Raw genomic sequence first — 19,094 nt, 5'->3', positions numbered from 1 at the left:
AGAAAACTACTGATCCATTAGAAATATCTATTGTACCTTCATCACTGATGCCATGCACCACCTGAAAAATTATAATTTAGTCAGTTATAATTAATACAAATAGAATTATAGTGACAAATTATCAGCACATAACTTTTATTAATCATTTAATGGTATCAGTCAGGCAAACCATTCAACACATGACTTAAGAGGAGAATATAACCCAGTCACTAACCAGTCAGTGATTTTCGGATTCAGGGCACAGAGAAAACAATGTTATTCTTAAAATAAATAAATACTATAAACATAAAATATCCATTGTTCAATGTGATTTTTACCATCAAAAGATCAAATAAGTCTTCTACCATGTTTGCAATAGTTTTTTCTTTTGAATTTCCTTGACTCACAATCATTTCCTTGGATTTTTCAAACCAGGTAACCATGTAAAAAAACAAATGCACATAGCAATTAATACAAATTCAACTTAATTATAAGAATGCATTTACTATATTTACAAAAGCGATTAAGTTATGAGTAAAATAAAATTGTATCCAAATTAAGTCTGGTTTTTGATTTTTTTGTTTTGGAGTCACATCGGGTGAAGTTGAGGGTCTACTCCTGGCAACGATCAGGGGTACCAAGAGTCTAACCAGGTCAACAACATGCAAGACAAGTGCTCTACCCACTGTAGTGTCTTTTAAATACCCAATCATTTTGGTTTCTAACAATTTTGTTGGCTTATATTTTGGGGGGTTACTATATTTTCCCATAATTTAGATGGAAATGGATGAAGTTAAATCCTAATGGTCTGTCTATCTAATCTAATTTAATCTAGCCTACAGCTGGCACTGCATGGGAGACTATCAGGGATGCGGGGATTGAAAGGGGGTTGGCCAAATGCAAGGCATGGTCGATATCTTTACATGTATATATTATCCCTGTCATTGTTCTAGGTGCTGGGTATACAGAAATGAAAAAACATTAAGTTAAATAGTAAGGTAAACTGAAAGGAAAGAAAATGCCTAGGAGAGTTTATTTGATTTTAAATTCACAGAAGAATCTATGTAGTTCGTTCTTATGCTCTTTATCTTGGTAATGAAAACACAAGTTGAATTTAGTTCTATAGCATATGCACATAATATACTTATCTTTTGAACTAGTCCTTGTTTTAGCATAATCAGAAGTCCAATTTGTCCCAAAATACAGATATTTTTAATACATCTTCCAACAGAAACCAAAATGGTAGAAACAGTTTGAGAATCCTTTTTATTTAGCTCCTGAAACAAAAATAACACACTTAAATTTTTGTAAACTCAAAATTTTATGGTATCGATATTATGCTAAGGAACCTTCCAGCACTTACAATCCCCAAGGGGAATTTCATTTTCATAATCTTCATATTGCAAAGTATCAAAAAGTCTAAAGCCACTAAGCCATTCCAGGATAAAACCAGGAACAAAATTCTGTATAAACTGAAGGGATGTTAAAATATGACAGTGTGAGCCAGTTTTCATTCTTAAAATTTCCTTTACTTAGCAAATGGATATATAAAAATCATATTCAATTTTAATTACAGGCGTTGACAACAACCACCTTTACCCATGTATAAAAATACTTTATGTATGACAGATAGCTTAAGGTTCGTGATGACTTTGCCTTATATCTTCAAATGCCATGGATGAAAATCACATGTGTTAATACAGAGAATATGCTGACTGGCTTTAAAAAACATAAATTAGGTGTCTAAACTCCCGAGTAGGTAAATTTTTTTACCAAATTCAAGTACTGTTAATAATTGTAGATCATTCAAACACATTTTTATATATTTGTATAGAAAAGAACAATCCAATATGGATATTTGAAACTCCTCATATGAAAAAGGTAAGTAGTTGGCAAAATAATCATTTATTTGCATGCATGCTTTAAACAAATGTGATAAAGCCTGATTTTTATTCATTTCTTCAAGATATATATTTCTTTAAGAAAATACATTATTAGTGATATATAATTTTAAAATTTAGTAAAAATAGTATTTACCCTGCATATAAGGTCATCCAACTTGTTTAAAAATTGTTTGCTGCATTTAATTTTCACATCTTCATAAACATCCATTTGTAAAAGGCTTTTCAAAGGTTTAAAATCATTTTTTCTTAAAAAATCATCAATGCACTTTTCCAACTGCTAAAAAAATAGTTAATTGCACACATATTAAATCAAAACAAAACATATCACTTCATGAAATATAGTAATTTAAAACTACATATCATCATTAAAATCATTTTTAGAAATTATACCAACCTATATGCGCATTTTTAGTTATGCATTTTAGATAAAATGACAAATAAATTACTCCAATGTAATACACAAATGAGCTTAGTATATACACATACATATATGCAAAGATGTATATATACAAATAAATAGAGATATATTCATTAAGCCCACACTTAAAATCATGGATAGGTTTTTGGAGAATGAAACTTTAGGTAAAATACACAGAAGAAAAGTGTCTTCTCAATAATACTTCACTAGCTTTTAAAAATAAGTAAAGTATTATAAAAATGAAAGGGTAATATTTCATAAACATAAGCTCTCTTTCCTAATAATATTGTAATTAAAACCTATTTAAATAAGCAAAATAGAATTTCTAGAACTACATACCTGAAGATCTGGTCTTATCGGCATTTTCATTTACTTTTTAAAACAACAGGATAAAACAAATACCACCTATAAAAGAAAATTTCTGTATTTTATAGTTTGCGCTATTGTTTACAGTTTAAAATATCTTCATGTATAGCAAAAGCATTACTGCATATGCTTAAGGCAATGTAATATTATTTAAGTTCTTCATTGAGAAAAAAATGTCATGGCTGTTTAAAGTTACTGGAGGAACACATGTAACTTGTTAAGTTTTTATTTCTAGATAACTTAGACAGGGGTCTCAAACTCAATTTACCCGGGGGCCGCAGGAGGCAAAGTCGGGGTGATCCTTGACTGCAAAGTCAGTAGTAAGCCTTGAACATTGGGGGGTGTGACCCAAACAACTAAAACAAAATAAAACAAAACAAAAAAAGATCCCTCTAGGGCAGGGCCACAAAATGTTGTACGGAGGGCCCCGACTTAGAATGTCAAAAATCCTGCAAAGTGATCACAACACTAATTAATAATTAGTGAAAGAAAACCTACTGCATCTCACCACACAGTACTGCTACTATATTTCTCCCAACTTGGCAAACAGAAAAAATAATCTTGAGTTTATGTCTAAATGAAATTTTAACAGGTCTATTTACTGAAGAAGGGATATGTGAGTATATTGCCAAAGGATATATTATATGATAACAAAGAAATAAACAATGAAAGGGATAAGGAAAAGATAATATAGATCTTGTTTTCCTTTACAGAAGAAGGAAAACAGGAACCATTTAGCGTTATAACAAAGGTATCTAACATTTCCAAATATAGCTTGGAGGGCAATTAATACAATATTTTCTAATATCCTGTCTAGAACAATTTAAAAAATAACTGGTACTATGGAGAGATTTGGAATAAAATCACCAAGAGTTCCAACTCATAGAGGAGTAAGGACTGTGTATTTGCAAAAAAAGAGGTTCTGTTACAGTGCAGGTTTGGGTCCACTACTACTGGAGGGCCAATCCAATGAGATAAAGTAACATGCCTACTAGTGGGAAGATGGTAGGCTCATGTTCCTTCAAACAATAATCTTGTCTGCATAGTCGTAAGAAAGGGTTTTAATAGAGAGAGAAAATAAAGAAGCATACTGTTAGTAAGGTGGGTTACAAGGTGGTGAGTACTGAGCAAGAGTCTCAGAGGCTGTCCCCTGAGGCACACTTCTGATGTAACGGCAAATAAAGATTTCAGATTCAAGTTTCCTTCCCCTGCCCTTTAGAAAAGATAGGGCGGAACCTTTTCAACCATCCCTAACTGAACTATTTTCTGGTTTCTAATACTGAATTTAATTTAGCTCTACAGTCAGGTTATTCCATGCCAATTTGGGATGTTCCGTGTTATTATGGGATGCAATAAAAGCAGTTCTTAGAAGTTCATATACCGTACATTAGACATAAACAAACTCATTTAAGTCAGACAAGCAGACTTAAAAAGATACTTGTCCAAGAGACGTCTGAGTTATTCCAGGTAGGATTCCAGTTTGCTAGACCCAGATATATGGAGCCTTCTTCAAGAGGTAGGACTAGACCAAGTCCCCACCTGTTAAAGACCCAGTACTCCATGCCCCTGTATCCTGCCCTAAACCACAGAAGCAGAATAGCTTCACAACGGATATGGAAGAAATGATGGCAATTGAATTATTCCAGGTGTACCCATACATGCCAGTCACAGATCTTTGGAGCCTTCGTGGGATGGTGGCAGACCTGCCAAAGGCCCACTACTCCATCTAGACACGACCAGAATCTGCTGCATCCAGAGAAGCAAGCCCAGCTCCATGACTGATCTAGAAGGGATGTTGGCAGCTGGTTATTTAAGTTCCAAAGTTCTTAAATAAAGTTCCAAACTTCACTGAGTTGACAGCCCAGTAGGTACACAGAAATTCAAATAAGAAAGTTTTTGTAAAAATAGTGGGATGCTGCATAAGAAATATTAAGGGTTCTAGAAAAAGAAAAGAAATATTAAGGGTTTGTATTCTCTAAGACTATGCATACATGTAATTAGATTCTTTTGATTCTGTAGCTTCTGTCAATTTAATTATTTTCCAACCCTATGGATCTAGGATAGTAGAAGGCGACTGTCTTTCTCCCAGCAGTCGTTATATGACAAGCAAAATACTAGATTAGTGACTAAGACTTGTATAAACCATTTAAAATCATTTATTTAAAAATAGTTTGTGTTGGGGCCGGAGAGATAGCATGGAGGTAAGGCGTTTGTCTTTCATGCAAAAGGACAGTGGTTCGAATCCCAGCATCCCATATGGTCCCCTAAACCTGCCAGGAGCGATGTCTGAGCACGGAGCCAGGAGGAACCCTTGAGCGCTGCCGGGTGTGACCCAAAACAAAAACAAAACAAACAAAAATAGTTTGTGTTATTTTAATAACGTTTGTTGGTGCCAGCTGTTGGGTTGTGTCCTTCAGCCTAAATGACGTGATGTCTGCTTTCAACCTGAACAGTTATGGCCTCCTCTTTTACATGTCAACGACCCACCTGGCTGGGAAGAACTTCTAGATAGATTCCTTAGCTTAGTTTTCCCCTCACCCTTTGGGGGTGTCTTAAGTTTCCAATAAACACTGTGGTCTGACCTCTTCCTTCTGCTCCATGTGGCGGAAGGGTCCCTGGACCCGTGTTGCATCTGCCTTCAGCCTGGTTTGGGTTATTTCCTGTGGAGGTCCTGCTCCAGACCCTCTCCCCCTTCCCTGTGGTATTAGGGCGCGTGGATTTATTTACAGCCAGTGAATTGAATTTCCAGCTCTAAAAGCGGTGAAGTTGAACGTTCATTTCTAACTCATACTTACCTTCATTTCAAAAGGCTTTTTTTCTTTTATTTTTTTTACTATTTTAGAAAACGTTTCAAAGTTTTGAAATACGAATTATTGGGCTAAATTCCCGTTTTGGTCTAATACTCCACTTTCTTTCAATACAGTGATTTCAACCTGCAGTCACTATCCATAGAGCACAAAAATACCTATCGTGAAGCCATTCTGCTAAAATAAAAAGCAAGCCATGGAAAACGTGTCATACCATGAATTCTAATTAATATATAACATATAGATAATAGAGATGATTGCATAATATCTACATAGAATTACATTATATAGAGAATCATAATCTTTCTAATTCTAAAGCGTCGTTTTTTCATGCTTCCCACGACTTATTTTTATGTATTTATGGCGAGTTAGTCCTGGCAGGCTCCTGGACCCTATGGGATGCGATGTTGGGGGGTGGTGGTGGTGAATGGAGTCTGGGGTCCCTAACACTGTGTTCTGTGTTGGGCCCCATCCCACGAGATGTACTTTGAGACCTTCCATGGGCTTGGCTTGTGTGAACGCCTAGCTGGGTACTCTGCTGAGAAAAATGGAGCCTTGGGAGTTGGCCAAAGGCCCAGGCGGAAGTGGAAAAGGTGGGTCCAGATTCCTGCCCAGCGGCCCTGGAGGTGTCACGTGCTCCACGTGACCGCCAAGTGACTCCCACGTGACCCCCACGAACAGCGAGCCAGTGACCTCGCCCCAGGCCAGCCTAGCCACGTGGCCCGCGTGGTGCCCTTTGGCCGAACCCTGGGGGGAGGGGCGGCCCTTTCACTTCCGGGTCACCAACGGCTGGCCCCAAGATTCCTGACGGGAATTTTTCCCGCCGAGGCCGAATGGCGCCAACTGGCCTGAGGAGAGGAAGGAGCAGAGTCCGGAGAGCAGCCCCTCGGCCTTTCTTCCTTTCCTTCCTTCTCCTTCCTCCTCGGGACCCCAGGAGCCGTGCCACGCAGCTTGGGCCCGGCGGGGCACAAACATGGCCGCCCCCCCACAGCCGAGCCGGGCGCACCGCGGCACGGCTCGCGTTTCTCCCCGAAGCCCAGCACCTCACATTCGCGACGGTGTGTCAGCCACTGAGGCTCCACCGGTCGTCGTCTACTCTCCGCAGCGAGTGAGCGTGTGTTGCCTCAGGCGCCCACGGGCTCTTGACGCCGCGCCGAAAGGCGGAAGAAGGCGGAGGTGCGTGGCCAATCAGCTTCGCGGGCTCCACCGCTGTCCAATCAGCGTCGCGAGCGCCCAGCGCGGCTGGCCAATCGGCGTCGAGGGCGCCAACCCCGCCGGCCAATCAGCGTCGCGGGCTCCGGGCCCCGCCGGCCAATCAGCGCCGCCGGCACGGGGCGAGGGGCGGGGCCACCCGGACTTCCCCTCTCTCCTCCCCCCGCCCAGCGCTTCCACCTCAGCGAAGCGAAGCGAAGGGAACGGACTGGACCGCCGCCATCTTGCCTCTGGGCACTCTGAGGCGTTGCACCCGCGGGAAGCCCCGCAACGCCGCACGGGGAAGGCTCCGAACTTGCCTTCCGAACAGGGTGGGAAGGCTGAAGGATGCCCTAGCCTAGAGTCCTTCCCCATCATGGCCACCAGAGGGCAGCAGAGACTGCGAGCTGGGCCGGGCCATGAGACAGGCTCAGGCCACGCCCACAGCCAGGCCACGCCCCCGCCGGGTAGGCCGACGCTGAGCCATAGCCAGGTCACGCCCACAACTAGGCCACGCCCAGGCCGAGTCCCCGCCAGGCAGGCTGAAGGTGAGCCATAGCCCGCAGCCAAACCACGCCCCATGTCCGGGCCACGCCCGCAGCCAGACTCCGCCCTGCCTGGTAGGCTGAAGGTGAGCCTCAACCAGGCCACGCCCACAGCCAGGCCACGCCCCCACAAGCAACCAAACCACGCCCACAAACAGATCATGCTCCTGGCCAGGCCTTGCCCTGGCTCTTCTCTCCACCATCTGTGCCAGGCCTGGGCCATCCTCCAGTTGCCCTGGCAAGTTCTCCGGCTGCCCCGCCCACTTGTTCTTTCCTCTGACAGCCTGCCTGCCTGCCTGCCTGCTTGCCTGCCTTGCTTGCCTGCTGGGAAGCTTGCTCTTCTTTCTAGTTTTCTAGACATCTGGTGTCTGAAGGCTGAGGATGCCTCTAGTTTGAAGGGTCCTGCAAGGAAGCACTGATGTTTCTTTTAGGATTCTCAGCATGTTTCTACTTAAATTATTCATTTAAATGAGAAAAGGAAAAAGAAACTGCTATGGGGTAAAATATGCCAAAGTGTTTGGAATTCTTGTTTTTAACAATCTAAGCAAGAGAAAATTTCATATCCCAGTCAGCGATTAGAAGCAAATTTAGAAATCATGCGATTCAGAAATGGATAGAGTTGCTTCATAGAGGGCCCCCCCCTTTTTTTTTCTTTTTGGTCACTTTTTTAATAAAGAAAAGTTTCAGAGCCCCATTATTTGGGGGAAGCCATTTCATTATTTCATGTGTTCTGAAAGCACAGTAATAGTGAACCGCAGTTACTACCACATGGAAGAAAATAACCACTTATATTCATCTTATGTGAATGTTTAAAATCTGATTTTAAATTATGTGCAATGAGAAACAGTCTCATAATCACAGCTGGGTTTCCAATCCAATTTAATAAACTATTAAACACCTTGCCATAGGAGAGAAGGAGAGGGCAGGTGTAGTTTGAATGCTGAATTGCCAACTAACCGGATGAAAAGCTTTAGACCAATTATTTAAAAACTCTGTGCTTCGATTTCACCAGCTAAGAAAATGGTGTTATTATCTACCAGATAGTGTGGTTTTCTGAATTAACATGAAATCAAATCACCTAGCACCATAAGCAAATTAGAGGCAAATTTAAAAAGATACAATTTGGGGCTGGAAAGATGTTCAGTGGATAGGGTGTTTGCCTTGCATGCATGCAGCTGAACCTGGTTCAATCCCAGAATCACACAGGATCTTCCCAAGTCCTACCATGAGGGACTCCTGTGCACCACTAGCTGTGGCCCTAAAGCAAAACAAAAAGTGATAAAGCCTTTTCTCCCTAAACCCAAGGTCCTCCATGGTTGAGTGGAAGTTGGGGATGGCAGGAGGAGAAGGTAGAGATAAACATTCAGAAACTACATAAAGATTTCTTTTTTAATTTTATCCCCTAGTTTCCCCTGGAGTTTTCTTCCTGATTTGGCTATCTTCCTGACTGTTTTGCTTCTCAAGAAGAGAACTGTGCTACTCAATTTCAGGAGAGGGCCAAGACACTAAATTGCAGATGTGTTTAGAATATTGTTCTCGAACCTTTTCATATCTTTGAATCTGCATTGCCCCGCACACGGGTCAAAGGGGCCCACCAATATCTTTAAGTTGTACCACCCAGACTGGCCCCAGAAATAGACTGTGGCTGAAGACCACTGTTTGAGAAGGCTCTGAAAATACCAAATGTTTTAAAAGTTAAGAAATTACATGCTTTCTTTCCATAAATAGATAGATTGGCGCTGAGGACTGGGCTCAGTAGTAGAGTGCTCTGCATGTACAGGTCTAGATCACAGGTACTGAAAACAAAACAGAACCACAGAAAAATAAAACCCATGCTCCAGGTTCTAATTTGGGCTCATACACTTTAATAATGAGGCTTGACTGAAATCATCTTAAATAACAGGCATTCACATACATTTTGGAAGACAATCCAACATTTGCATATCCACTATGAGGTCTGCATATCTAAAGGACCTGTGTCTGAAAGTTGTTACTGTTCCCCAGCTTCTGGAGCAGCCCAGAACGGAATACTGAAGCACTTATGTGTGAGGAGACTGATCTTTTTGAAAAGGCACGTTGAGGTTCTCCTAATATGGAAGAGATGACACTTCATGTTCCCTTTCCCCTGGATTTTCTACATGCCTTTACACCGTCCCTGTCCCTGGAGTTCTCTTAGATAGAATACTCTGGACAATTCTCAGAGGCTCAGGTCCAGGCCCAAGGACAGAACAGCTGCGGGCCTCACAGACTTGACAGCCTCAGCCAACAGTTGGTTAAAGAGCAGGAAGCACATCCAGGCTTCTCTTTCTCCCTTGCATATCAATTAGCACACAGGGATCATCGCCAAAGGTTGGTCAACTTCATTAGAATTTAAAAACTCAGAGAAAGAAAAAGAAAACCATCTCTGTTCTTAGAGTTTTTATACACACAACAGCGTCACTGAAGGGAAAAACAAAAACAAAAACAAATACAAATTGGTTAAAAGGCAAACACACCCTGAATATAGTGATAGAACATAGTCAACGAACATTCAAAATTCACTGGTGAGAGCTACCGTAAGTGTGATCACAGTGATTTGTTGTCTCTAAAGTGAGTTTCCCAAGTGGAACCCTTCTCCATGCCAGTGAAGTCTTCATCCCTTTGTGCTAGCACCTAGCAGTTCCCACACCTATTAGCACCAGAAGAAATCATTGGCCCCTTACTGTGTGTTTTAAATCACTCTGTTTCTCTGGAGGGGGCAAAGGCCTTGACTTCTGCGTTGGAGATACTCAAAGCACTTGATCTTCAACTCCAGCTGGATGCTGGAGAACCCCCTCCATAAAGGCACAAGAGCAGGGTGGCCCAGAGTTGGCAGACAAGAGCTCAGAATACAAGGTGACAGGAACATCTCTGGGAATGGCCTTTCTCAGCAGTCTTCTAGCCAGTGCTGAAAGCAATGCTGAAAAGCTAATTGGCAAAGGCCATTGTTGCCTGAAAACCTCAAGAAATGCCTAAAACTGGAAATGACTTAAGGCAGAGAGTTTCTGACAATGCATAGGTCGGTCTGCAGCCCAAGAGAATGGCCTGCTAGCAGGTAGAGGCAGGATTCGCAGAACACAGAGGACACCCCAGGAGCCGAGAGGCTGCTAGTAGGGCTGTTTGGCTAGTTTCCAAGTGGTAAGTTTTCCCTCTTCCTCAGCTGTTGACTGATGGAGGAGACAGGAGCCTGGCCGGGGCAGCCTGAACTCTGGGGAATGGCTGGGCCATGACTGAAGGGACATAATTTTCCGGCCTATTAATAGTTTCCAACTATCAGATCTACAAACACAGGCAAGCAAAGGCCTCTTGGGTTTTTACTTGTTGGGGGCAGGAATGTCTTTGGACTACAGACGAAGGGGGAACCATTTTTTCAGCATATTCATTCCAGAATGTTCCTGAGAGGCAACTAACTGCCTCTGGAGAGGAAGGTCCCAACATGACAACGACCATCAATAACAGACATTCAAGACACATGCAAAAGTCGCCAGCATTTCTAGGCCGGGAGGAGAGAGGCCTTTTTTTTTGTCCCACCTGGCATAGGCCTACTTTTGGGTCCAGTGACATCTTCTGGGTCTCTGGCAAGGCTCTGGCAGCCAGAGTGAGGTCAGGATGGTCTTGAAATCTTGAAATCAGTCCAGGGCATGGGCAAAGCCTTGGAGCAAGGCCCTTCCTTCCCTCCTTGGCTCAGATGAAGTGGATCCAGCTCTCCTCACACTCTCCCCTGGGCATGTGCAGCGCGTGGTCTCGGCAGGTGAGGCTGTAGTTGCGCCCGTCGTTGTTGTCCCAGTACTCGTTGCCGGCCACTCGGTAGCGCAGGGCGAAGTGGACGAGGGAGCCCCGGGCCAGCATGAAGGGCGGCACGGGAAACCCAAAGGCGAAGACATCCTCGGCGCCCTGGGTCCCGGCTGGGCCTCGCCAGCGCGCTGCCACCTCATGGGCACTGTGCCAGCCGGAGAAGGTGTAGCGCACGACCACCTGCTTCTCGAAGGCCACGTTGCACACACGCACCGACCCGCTGATGCCCAGGTCGGAGCAGGTGACGCGTTCCAGGCACACGAGCTGGCGCTGCAGGCGCGCTTGGAAATCCGGGGCGTCCACGGGCGGAGAGAAGTCGGGGACCAAGCACTGCAGGGTGAACTCCAGCTCCTGGCTGCTGCAGCCCAGGTCCGAGGCGATGGCCAGGCGCGACAGCACATGCAGCGGCACGGCGGGGTCGTCTCCCGCCTGGAACACCTTCACCTGCGCCAGCTCCAGCCCCAGCGCGTCCGCAAAGCGCACCCGGAGTCGCCGGCTGGTGCAACCCGGCCGGCACGCGCCTCCCGCGGCTCCCCCGGTTTTCTGGCGACGCTCCGGCGAGCTGGGCAGCGAGCGGGCCCGTCTCTGGATAATGGGGCGCAGCCCCCGAGTGTCTCCGGCAGCCGCGGGGGCGCGGCTGGGTCGGGGTTCCCGGGTCACCGAGGCGCAGGCGGCTCCGTCCAGGTCGGAGAGGCAGCTGAGGCTGCGGGGAGTGGGTTTCCGAAACCCACCCAAGCCTGGACCTCTCGGCATGGGCATAGCCAAGGCCTGGCGCCCTTTCCAAATTCCCCCCCGCTGCTCCTCCTCCTCCGGGGAGCCTCCCCGCAGCTTTACGCACGGAATGCGCAACGCGCTCTCCACCTGCTCGTCCGGTGTGGCGGCTCCTCGCGGAGGTCACAAGCCCCCGAGTCTTGGGGCTTGCGAGTCGGGGAGCACTTCTGGCCCAGGTTGCTTCTAGCCAGGGGTTTTGGGGTGCCTGCTGCGCCGCTCGCTGCCGCTGTTGCGCGCCTTAGTGGGCCGCGACTTGCCAGGAGCGCAACTTCCCCGGCTGGCCACGGCGCTCCGCCTCCTCGTGACGCTGCCCAACCCGCACCCTGCACCCCGCAACCAGCCTCGGGGAGAGGGAGCCTTCTGCCAAGCGGCGGCGGCGGTGGTGAGGCAGGTCGGATGCGTTGGGGATGGGCCCTGAGCCCGCGCGCGTCTGTCTGTCTGTCTGCATGCCCTTTGGCACCCACGACCCGTGCGCTCTCTCACGGGATCGGGGACGTGCATGCAAGCTAGCTGGGGGGTGGTGCTGGCAGTTCTGGGGCTTCCCTAGGCCCAGGTGTGGGGGACACCCCCTGTGCTGGCCTTCCCACCAGTGCTATCCACTCCTTGGGGATCCCCCTCCCCAAGACTCTGCAGAGGCGCCTGGACCAGTCTGCCTCCCCTCAACCCCCAGTTCCAGCAGTCCAGCAGCTGCCATTGGCAGGGACACGTTCCCCACGTCCCCCACGGCCGTCCCCCGCAATGCTTTTCCGGCTGCTTTCCCCGGAGGAGGCACTCAGAAGGGGCCGGCCTGGCTCAGCAATTCCAAAGGGAGGTGGTAAACCGCACATTGGGGCTCCAGGGCACGGATGTGACTGGCCCCTGAGGGGTCAGGAAACAGCTCAGAAGCAGAATTCTGCTTCTCTAGGAGCAGGCTGGGGCCTTTCTGGCCTGGGTTCCTCGCTCTTCCTTTTTGGGATGGGCGACTTGGCTGGTGCAGGAGCCTAGTAGCCTGTGGGAAGCTTGGCAAGGAAAAGCCTGAGATGGGGGTTTGCAGTCAGACCCTTCCTTGGTAGAAAGTGCATTCAGAGTTCAATCTGATCCACTCTGGGGAACCAGGAAGGTCATCCTCTGTGTCAGTACCCCCACCCCCTCAAAAAAAAAAAATTCCCTGCCCTGTTCTTGTGAAAGTGAATGTGTTACAATAAATTTAAAACAGTAACATTAACATTTTAATAAAAGTAGAAAAATTGCATTGTGAAAAATGCAGCAAGGTTTTTGTTTTTGTTTTGGTTTTTGTTTTAGTTTTTGGGCCCCCTGGCAGTGCTTAAGGTTTACTCCTGGCTCTGTGCTCAGAAATCGCTCCAGGCAGGCAGGCAGGCCCAGGGACCATATGGGATACTGGTAATCCAACCACAGTCTGTTCTGGTTTGGCCACATGCAAGGCAAACTGTGCTAACTGTGCTAATGCTCCAGGCCCTGCAGCAATGTTTTGTGCAGAAAAACCCTGGAGTCCCACCTGTTTTCAGCCTTAAAGGATTCCCTGGGGCAGCAGAAACAGAACAGTTTCTTGGAGAGATGCCTAGAGAGGGCTCAGATGGACCCCCTGGGGACCCTAGTGTGGGCAGATATCTGGCATGGGTGGGGCAAAAGTGAGGGGAGCTACCCTGACCCAAGGGAGGCCATGGTTGGTACAAGACATGTCCTGTGATCTGGGGACTATCTCCTAGCGAAGTATTGAGTGACATAGGTGCTTTGAACTTTTTTCTTTTTAAACTTGATTGATTGATTGGTCTTTGGGCCACACCCTGTGGTGCTCAGCGGTTATTCCTGGCTCTCACTCAGAAATCGCCCCTGGCAGACTGGGGGATCATATGGGATGCTGAAAATGGAACCTAGTCCCCCTCAGGTCGGCAGCATGCAAGGGAAACACCCTACCACTATGCTCTCTCTCCGGCCCCCATGAGTGCTTTGAACTTAATGAGTGAGCCCCAAGGTGTGTGTGTTGGCGGGGAGGGTTTCATTCACAACATATGTGCTAATGTGACTTTGTTCCCTGGGTTTCAACAACCTGCCAGGATGTTCAAACACCCCAAAGCACCCTGGCCTGTGGGTGGGGTCTTTTGCACCTTCCTTGCACCCTCTGACAGTGTCCTCTTGCTCCTAGTTCCGGTGAGGGAGGAGCACTTTCCGAATTTAGAGGAATAAAGAAGTCGCGTTTCCAGCTGCCCTGTCTCGCAACAGATTAAGCAAGAATATTTCAAGGCCTGCAGAGAAGGTGACGCAAACGCTGAAGCCAATTTGACGTCGATTGGTTCCAGTTTTCACTTGGCACCTTCAGGGTTTGGTAGAGTGTTTCTCCCTTGTGTTTGCTTTTCAGACAGTCCCTCAAGCCCTCGATGATGACCAGCTGTGCGAATTTTCCCAGAAAGGGCATAGGATGAAGGAGTCACAACACGGAAGCAGGTAACTCTCTTGTTCCACGGTTTTAAATTACAAAAGCAACACCAAGGTTCCCCCAGAGTCATTAGGGATAGTTGGGAAAAAATGAGAATAATCAGCGTGCATTTCAAAGTCTTGAATTCTGGCACTTTTGACCAGACTCTAAAAGTTGGGGTGCACCTCTTTATCCTCATTCTATGCTAGCTCCCTGTGATGGAAAAGGGGTGCTAATGTGCATGGAGCCTCCATGGATGGGGAGCAGTAGTTTCAGCACTGCAAAAAAAAAAATGAATATATTTATGTACATATGCACACATTATATATAACATATAGAGTGGTTTGGGGGTCACACCCAGCAGCACTCAGGGGTTTCTCCTGGATCTGCGCTCAAGAATCACTTTTCAGGGGCCAGAGTCGTAGCACAGCAGTAGGGGCATTTACATTGCACACAGCTGACCCAGGACAGGCCTAGGTTCTATCTCCAGCATCCCATATGGTCCAGGAGTGATTTCTGAGTATAGAGCCAGAAGTAACCCCTGAGCACCAATGCGTGTGGCCCAAAACCCAAAACCAAACCAACCAACCAACCAACCAACCAAACAAACAAACAAACAGATCCAGGACCATATGGAATGTTGGCCACATGCAAGGCCTTCCCTGCTTGCTATGGCTAGACACAGCCCCTCAGCAGTGACAGCTCCTGCCCCTCGAGTGGCAACGCCTTCATCCCTTTTCCAGCTTTACCCAACATCCACTAACACATAGTGTGGTTGGTGTGACTTCACATCCTCCCAGTGATTGAGGAAGCGGTGACACATTTTTCAGAAGGTACTTAGCATGACGGAAACCACCAGACAATGGAGACTTAAGATTTCCAGAAAGTGTATTTGGCCTCCTGTCACTTTCATTGTGTTTCACTTATGTTACTGGGCCCTCTTCCTTTTTAAATTTTTTTCCCTAGGGGGAGGAGATCACACCTAGTGATTTAGGGTTCATTCTCGGCTCTGCACTCAGGGCTCAGAGATGCCGGGGATCAAACCCTGTTCTGCAGCATGTTCCTCTCCCCTCTGTACTATTGCTCCAACCCCAAGAGTTGTTTTTTTTTTTTTGTTTTGTTTTGGGTCACACCCGGCTGTGCTCAGGGGTTACTCCTGGCTCTATGCTCAGAAATCGCTCCTGGCAGGCTCGGGGGACCATATGGGATGCCAGGATTTGAACCACCATCCTTCTGCATGCAAGGCAAATGCCTTACCTGCATGCTATCTCTCCGGTCCCCTGAGAAGTCTTTTTAATCTTAGTAAGATTCTAAATTCCTGTGACCAGATGATAGCACAGTGCTAGGGTGTTTGCCTTGCACGCTGCCAACTCTATGGACCTGGGTTCGATCCCCTGTATTCCTTATGGTTCCCTGAGCCTGCCAGGAGTGATTTTTGAGTGTAGAGCCAGGAGTAACCTCTGATCATGGCCAGTTGTGGCCCAAAAACCAAAACTAAAACCAAACAAAAAAGATGCTACATTCCTGGCAAAGAAGTTGAAAGGGAAGTTTTTTCCCCCCAAGTCTATTGCTGTGAAAAATCTGTCAGTGAATTCCATGGTCTTGAGGCAGCCATGTTGGGTTCTCAAGTATTCACTGCCACTGGCCAGGGAGTGGGCTCTGTTGGTTTCATTCCTGGCCTGGCAGGGTATCCTTTCCACATAGCTCTCCTTCCTGAGAGCAGATCCACAGGCCGGGGTGTTTGCATCCTGGGCCTAAAAAATTGGCACTCCCCTGGGCCCGCCAGGCCCTCTTGTAATGGCTCTGACTTACCTGCTTAGTGCCGCCTTCCACTAGGCCTTCTGGTTGCTGCTATTTGGTTGTAATTGCTCTTTCATGTGGATATATGTGAGCACATGAACAGGCATGAAATCCAGCAGCTGATTTCATCCAGTGCCTCTGGATTGCAAATTCGCCAGCACTGTTCCCCCAAAGAATGGCCTTCAAACTACACATAGTGGGTTCACGGTTAGATTCCATCAGGCCGAGGGTGGGGGGAGCCTCTGCACTTCCCCTCAGTGTCCACAAGCTGTGGAAAATGAACACGGCCAGTCTGCACCTCTGCTAGAGCCAAACCTTCCCCCCAGAGTACTGTGTAGAAGCTTCTGAGAGGCAGCACCCTATGGGTTTGGGGCTCAGGCTCAACTCCCTGGGGAGTTGCAGGGACACTGAAATGTGTTCAGGACAGCATCTGGAGGTGTCGCTGAGTGGGTCAGGCTCTTGCCTTTCATGTGTCCAACCTGGGTTTGATCCATGGCACCCGCAAGTGGGTGATCCCTAAACAACAGAGCCTGGAGTAGGTATGTCTGGAGCACTGCCGCCAGGTGTGGCCCCCAAGCCCAAGGGGACGGATGTGAGTGCTGGTGTTCATAGTCAGACCTTGTGGAACGCTGAGCTGTGCTTTTGTCTTCCCAGTGGCAAGGCTGTGGGCCAGGCTTGGAGTAAAGCACAACAACAGCCCAGTTCTGCAGGCCAGAGACCCAGCAAGCCCCGGACCCTGAGTGCCACTCAGCCAAGGAGCAGTCTGGGGGGTGTCACCGTGAGGCCAAGACACCAACCTGCAGACATCGTGTGCCCCGAAGCCAAGCCAACACTGGGACCCCGGGCTGTGCCCATGGGTGCCTCGGCCAGCAAGTTATTCCTGGATTTCCAGTCCATGAAGATCATTCACGAGGATGCTGACCAGGACAGTGCCAGCGACCTGTCAGACTCGGAAAGGGTCCCGGTGGCCCCCTCACCTCTTACCCCGCCTGAGCTGAATCTCCGAGCCGAAGAGATCGACCCCTTGAGCTTCGACCTGCCTCTCTGCCAGGGCCAGGGGGAGCCTGAGTACCGGTACCCCGACTTCCTCCCACCCCCACTTAATTCCTGGGATCTCCGGGACATGGCTGAGCTCGGACCCATGGAGAGCAGAGCGGGTGCTGCCATGCTGGTCCTGCGGCCTGGAGGTACCCTGGGCCGCTTCGTGGACCGCCTGGTACAGTTGGAGTGGTTACAGGAGCAGACTTTGCAATGGGAACGTGCCAGGGGCACCAAGGGGAGGGCAACCCCAGGTTCTAGTGCCCCAGGGAGGGGCAAGCATCTGGCTGCTGCTCTGGCCCGGCCTCACGGGGGGACCTCCAGACTGGACCCTTCCTGCAAGAAAGATTGGCCTCGGACACCAGACGTGGGTGCCTCTCCTAGCACCCTAGAACCTCACCTCCAGACCCTGGACATGCCTATGCGCCGCAGGGCATGCACCCCAAAGTCATCAGCTAATGGTAGGGCAGAGGAAAAGAAAAGGAAGCCAAGTAAAGGGGCCTGTTTTCCACGCTGGGACCTGCCCCGTGGGGGTGTGGGCACAAGTGGGGGCGACAGCAGGCTGGAGAGTAGCGACAACCTCCGGGCCCCCAGACCCCACGTAGGCACCCTAGATGCTGCGGACTCAAAGGTGCCCAGAGCACAGACGCATGCCAGTCTCAAGAAAAAGGGAGGCATGAGCCACAGCAGACAGGCACCTGTATCCAATGAGAAGAAACTGAGACCCAACGGGGTGAAACCTACTGCTTCAGGCACTCGGAGATTCAAATAACATGGGCCAGAATGCACAGTCCCCTTTCCTGGCAGTGCTCTGAGCTCTAAGCAAGCCCATGTCCAGCGTGCAAAGGTCACAGTCCCTCCCTCAAGTATCTTCCCTGAGATCTTCTTGGGAGGGAGCATGCTAAGCAAATGAACATTTCCAGGACTAATTGGGGCCCAGCGCACTCGATGACTTGACTGTCAGGTCCCCAAGAGGGGAGAGCCAAGTTCCAAACCCAGGATGAAGGTGTTGATGGCACGCATCTGCCTCCCTGCACACAGACCAGGACACAGACTTCTTCCAAATGGTGGCTGGGCTGAGGGAAGTGACCCAATTTTATGGTAGACAGAAGGAGGCTGCAGGACATTTTGTGTTGGGTTTTTAGCCTGTTCAGGCCTGGGGGGCCCACTCCCTCCAGTCCCAGGGTCCCCACTCCTTCCAACCCTCTGGAGACCTGGGGGTCTCCATCCATTTCTAGGTCCAATTCTCTAGGTGTCCTCACAGCCCCTTCCTGGGGTTCTGCTAGGAGACTTCTGTCGGTTTGAGGAACCCTCTCTCTATTCTGTGCTTGCCTGTTTTGTCCTGGTAACTGTGACTACTTTTGCCCTGGTATCTGTGACTACTTTTGCCCTGTGATGAATTTGATCAGTACATGTGGTCTCTGCGTCTTCATCTTCGGGTCAAAGGCAGATTTGGAATCTGAGCTCAGAGAATACCAAGCAGCCAGGCCCATGACAGGACAGGATACATCATCGTTAAAATAGTGGCCAGAGGTAACTGCTACAGCCACCTGTGCACAGGGTTTTGTGCCTGTTGCACCACATGGTACCATTTTATGGCGGTTGTTTCCACCTGAGACTCTCTCCAGGCTTTTTAGCCACCCTCAGCGCCTACCTAGGAAAGCTAATCGAGCTCCTGGGAAGCTTCCTGGGAAAGTGTCAGTGGCCCTGACACTGAGCTCTTCATGTTTCCATGCCCTCTGCCCCTGGCTGCAGTACAAAAATGGTCCTGTCCCAATTTAGCTCTCCAGGGATCTAAGCAGCTCTCAGTAGCTCTGATAGGGGCTAGATTCATCTTTCAGATGCAACAGGCAATTTTTTTTAACTTTATTTATTTATTGATAGGTTTATTGGTTTTTGGGCCATACCCGGTGGTTCTCAGGGGTTACTCCTGGCTCTGCAGTCAGAAATTGCCCCTGACAGGCTTGAGGAATCATATGTGATGCTGAGAATTGAATCAGGTCTCTCCGGGGTTGGCTGCATGCAAATATCCTACCGCTGTGCTATTTC

At 48.0% G+C, this 19,094-nt stretch overlaps 2 protein-coding genes and 1 long non-coding RNA gene across 4 annotated transcripts; 1 reads left to right on the top strand and 2 right to left on the bottom strand.

The window, feature by feature from the left end:
- Positions 1-1,125: 1,125 nt before the first annotated feature.
- Positions 1,126-6,539, bottom strand: LOC126013340 (uncharacterized). The gene is made up of 4 exons (XR_007497522.1): positions 6,518-6,539; positions 2,641-2,706; positions 2,017-2,160; positions 1,126-1,256 (listed from the first exon to the last, which is right to left on the bottom strand). It is a non-coding gene; the product is annotated as an uncharacterized LOC126013340 (long non-coding RNA).
- Positions 6,540-10,599: 4,060 nt separating this feature from the next.
- Positions 10,600-11,835, bottom strand: PPP1R3D (protein phosphatase 1 regulatory subunit 3D). Its single transcript, XM_049776363.1, has one exon. It carries the CDS (start codon positions 11,780-11,782, stop codon positions 10,913-10,915), a length of 870 nt encoding a protein of 289 aa, XP_049632320.1. The 5' UTR covers positions 11,783-11,835; the 3' UTR covers positions 10,600-10,912.
- A 274-nt stretch (positions 11,836-12,109) lies between these two features.
- FAM217B (family with sequence similarity 217 member B) lies at positions 12,110-18,157 on the top strand. Of its 2 annotated transcripts, XM_049776355.1 has the most exons (4): positions 12,110-12,185; positions 13,938-14,048; positions 14,151-14,236; positions 16,662-18,157. In XM_049776355.1, exons 3-4 carry the CDS (start codon positions 14,211-14,213, stop codon positions 17,815-17,817), a joined length of 1,182 nt encoding a protein of 393 aa, XP_049632312.1. In that variant the 5' UTR covers positions 12,110-12,185; positions 13,938-14,048; positions 14,151-14,210; the 3' UTR covers positions 17,818-18,157. The 2 variants fall into 2 exon arrangements, with proteins under 2 accessions (XP_049632312.1, XP_049632311.1); XM_049776354.1 differs by lacking the exon at positions 12,110-12,185 and having other exon boundaries at positions 13,736-14,048.
- Positions 18,158-19,094: the final 937 nt, after the last annotated feature.

This window comes from Suncus etruscus, chromosome 7 (assembly GCF_024139225.1).
Source record: "Suncus etruscus isolate mSunEtr1 chromosome 7, mSunEtr1.pri.cur, whole genome shotgun sequence".
In the NCBI taxonomy this organism is placed as follows: Eukaryota; Metazoa; Chordata; class Mammalia; order Eulipotyphla; family Soricidae; genus Suncus; species Suncus etruscus.
Note: the sequence above shows the minus strand (reverse complement) of the source record. Positions and strands in the feature narration are given on the sequence as shown.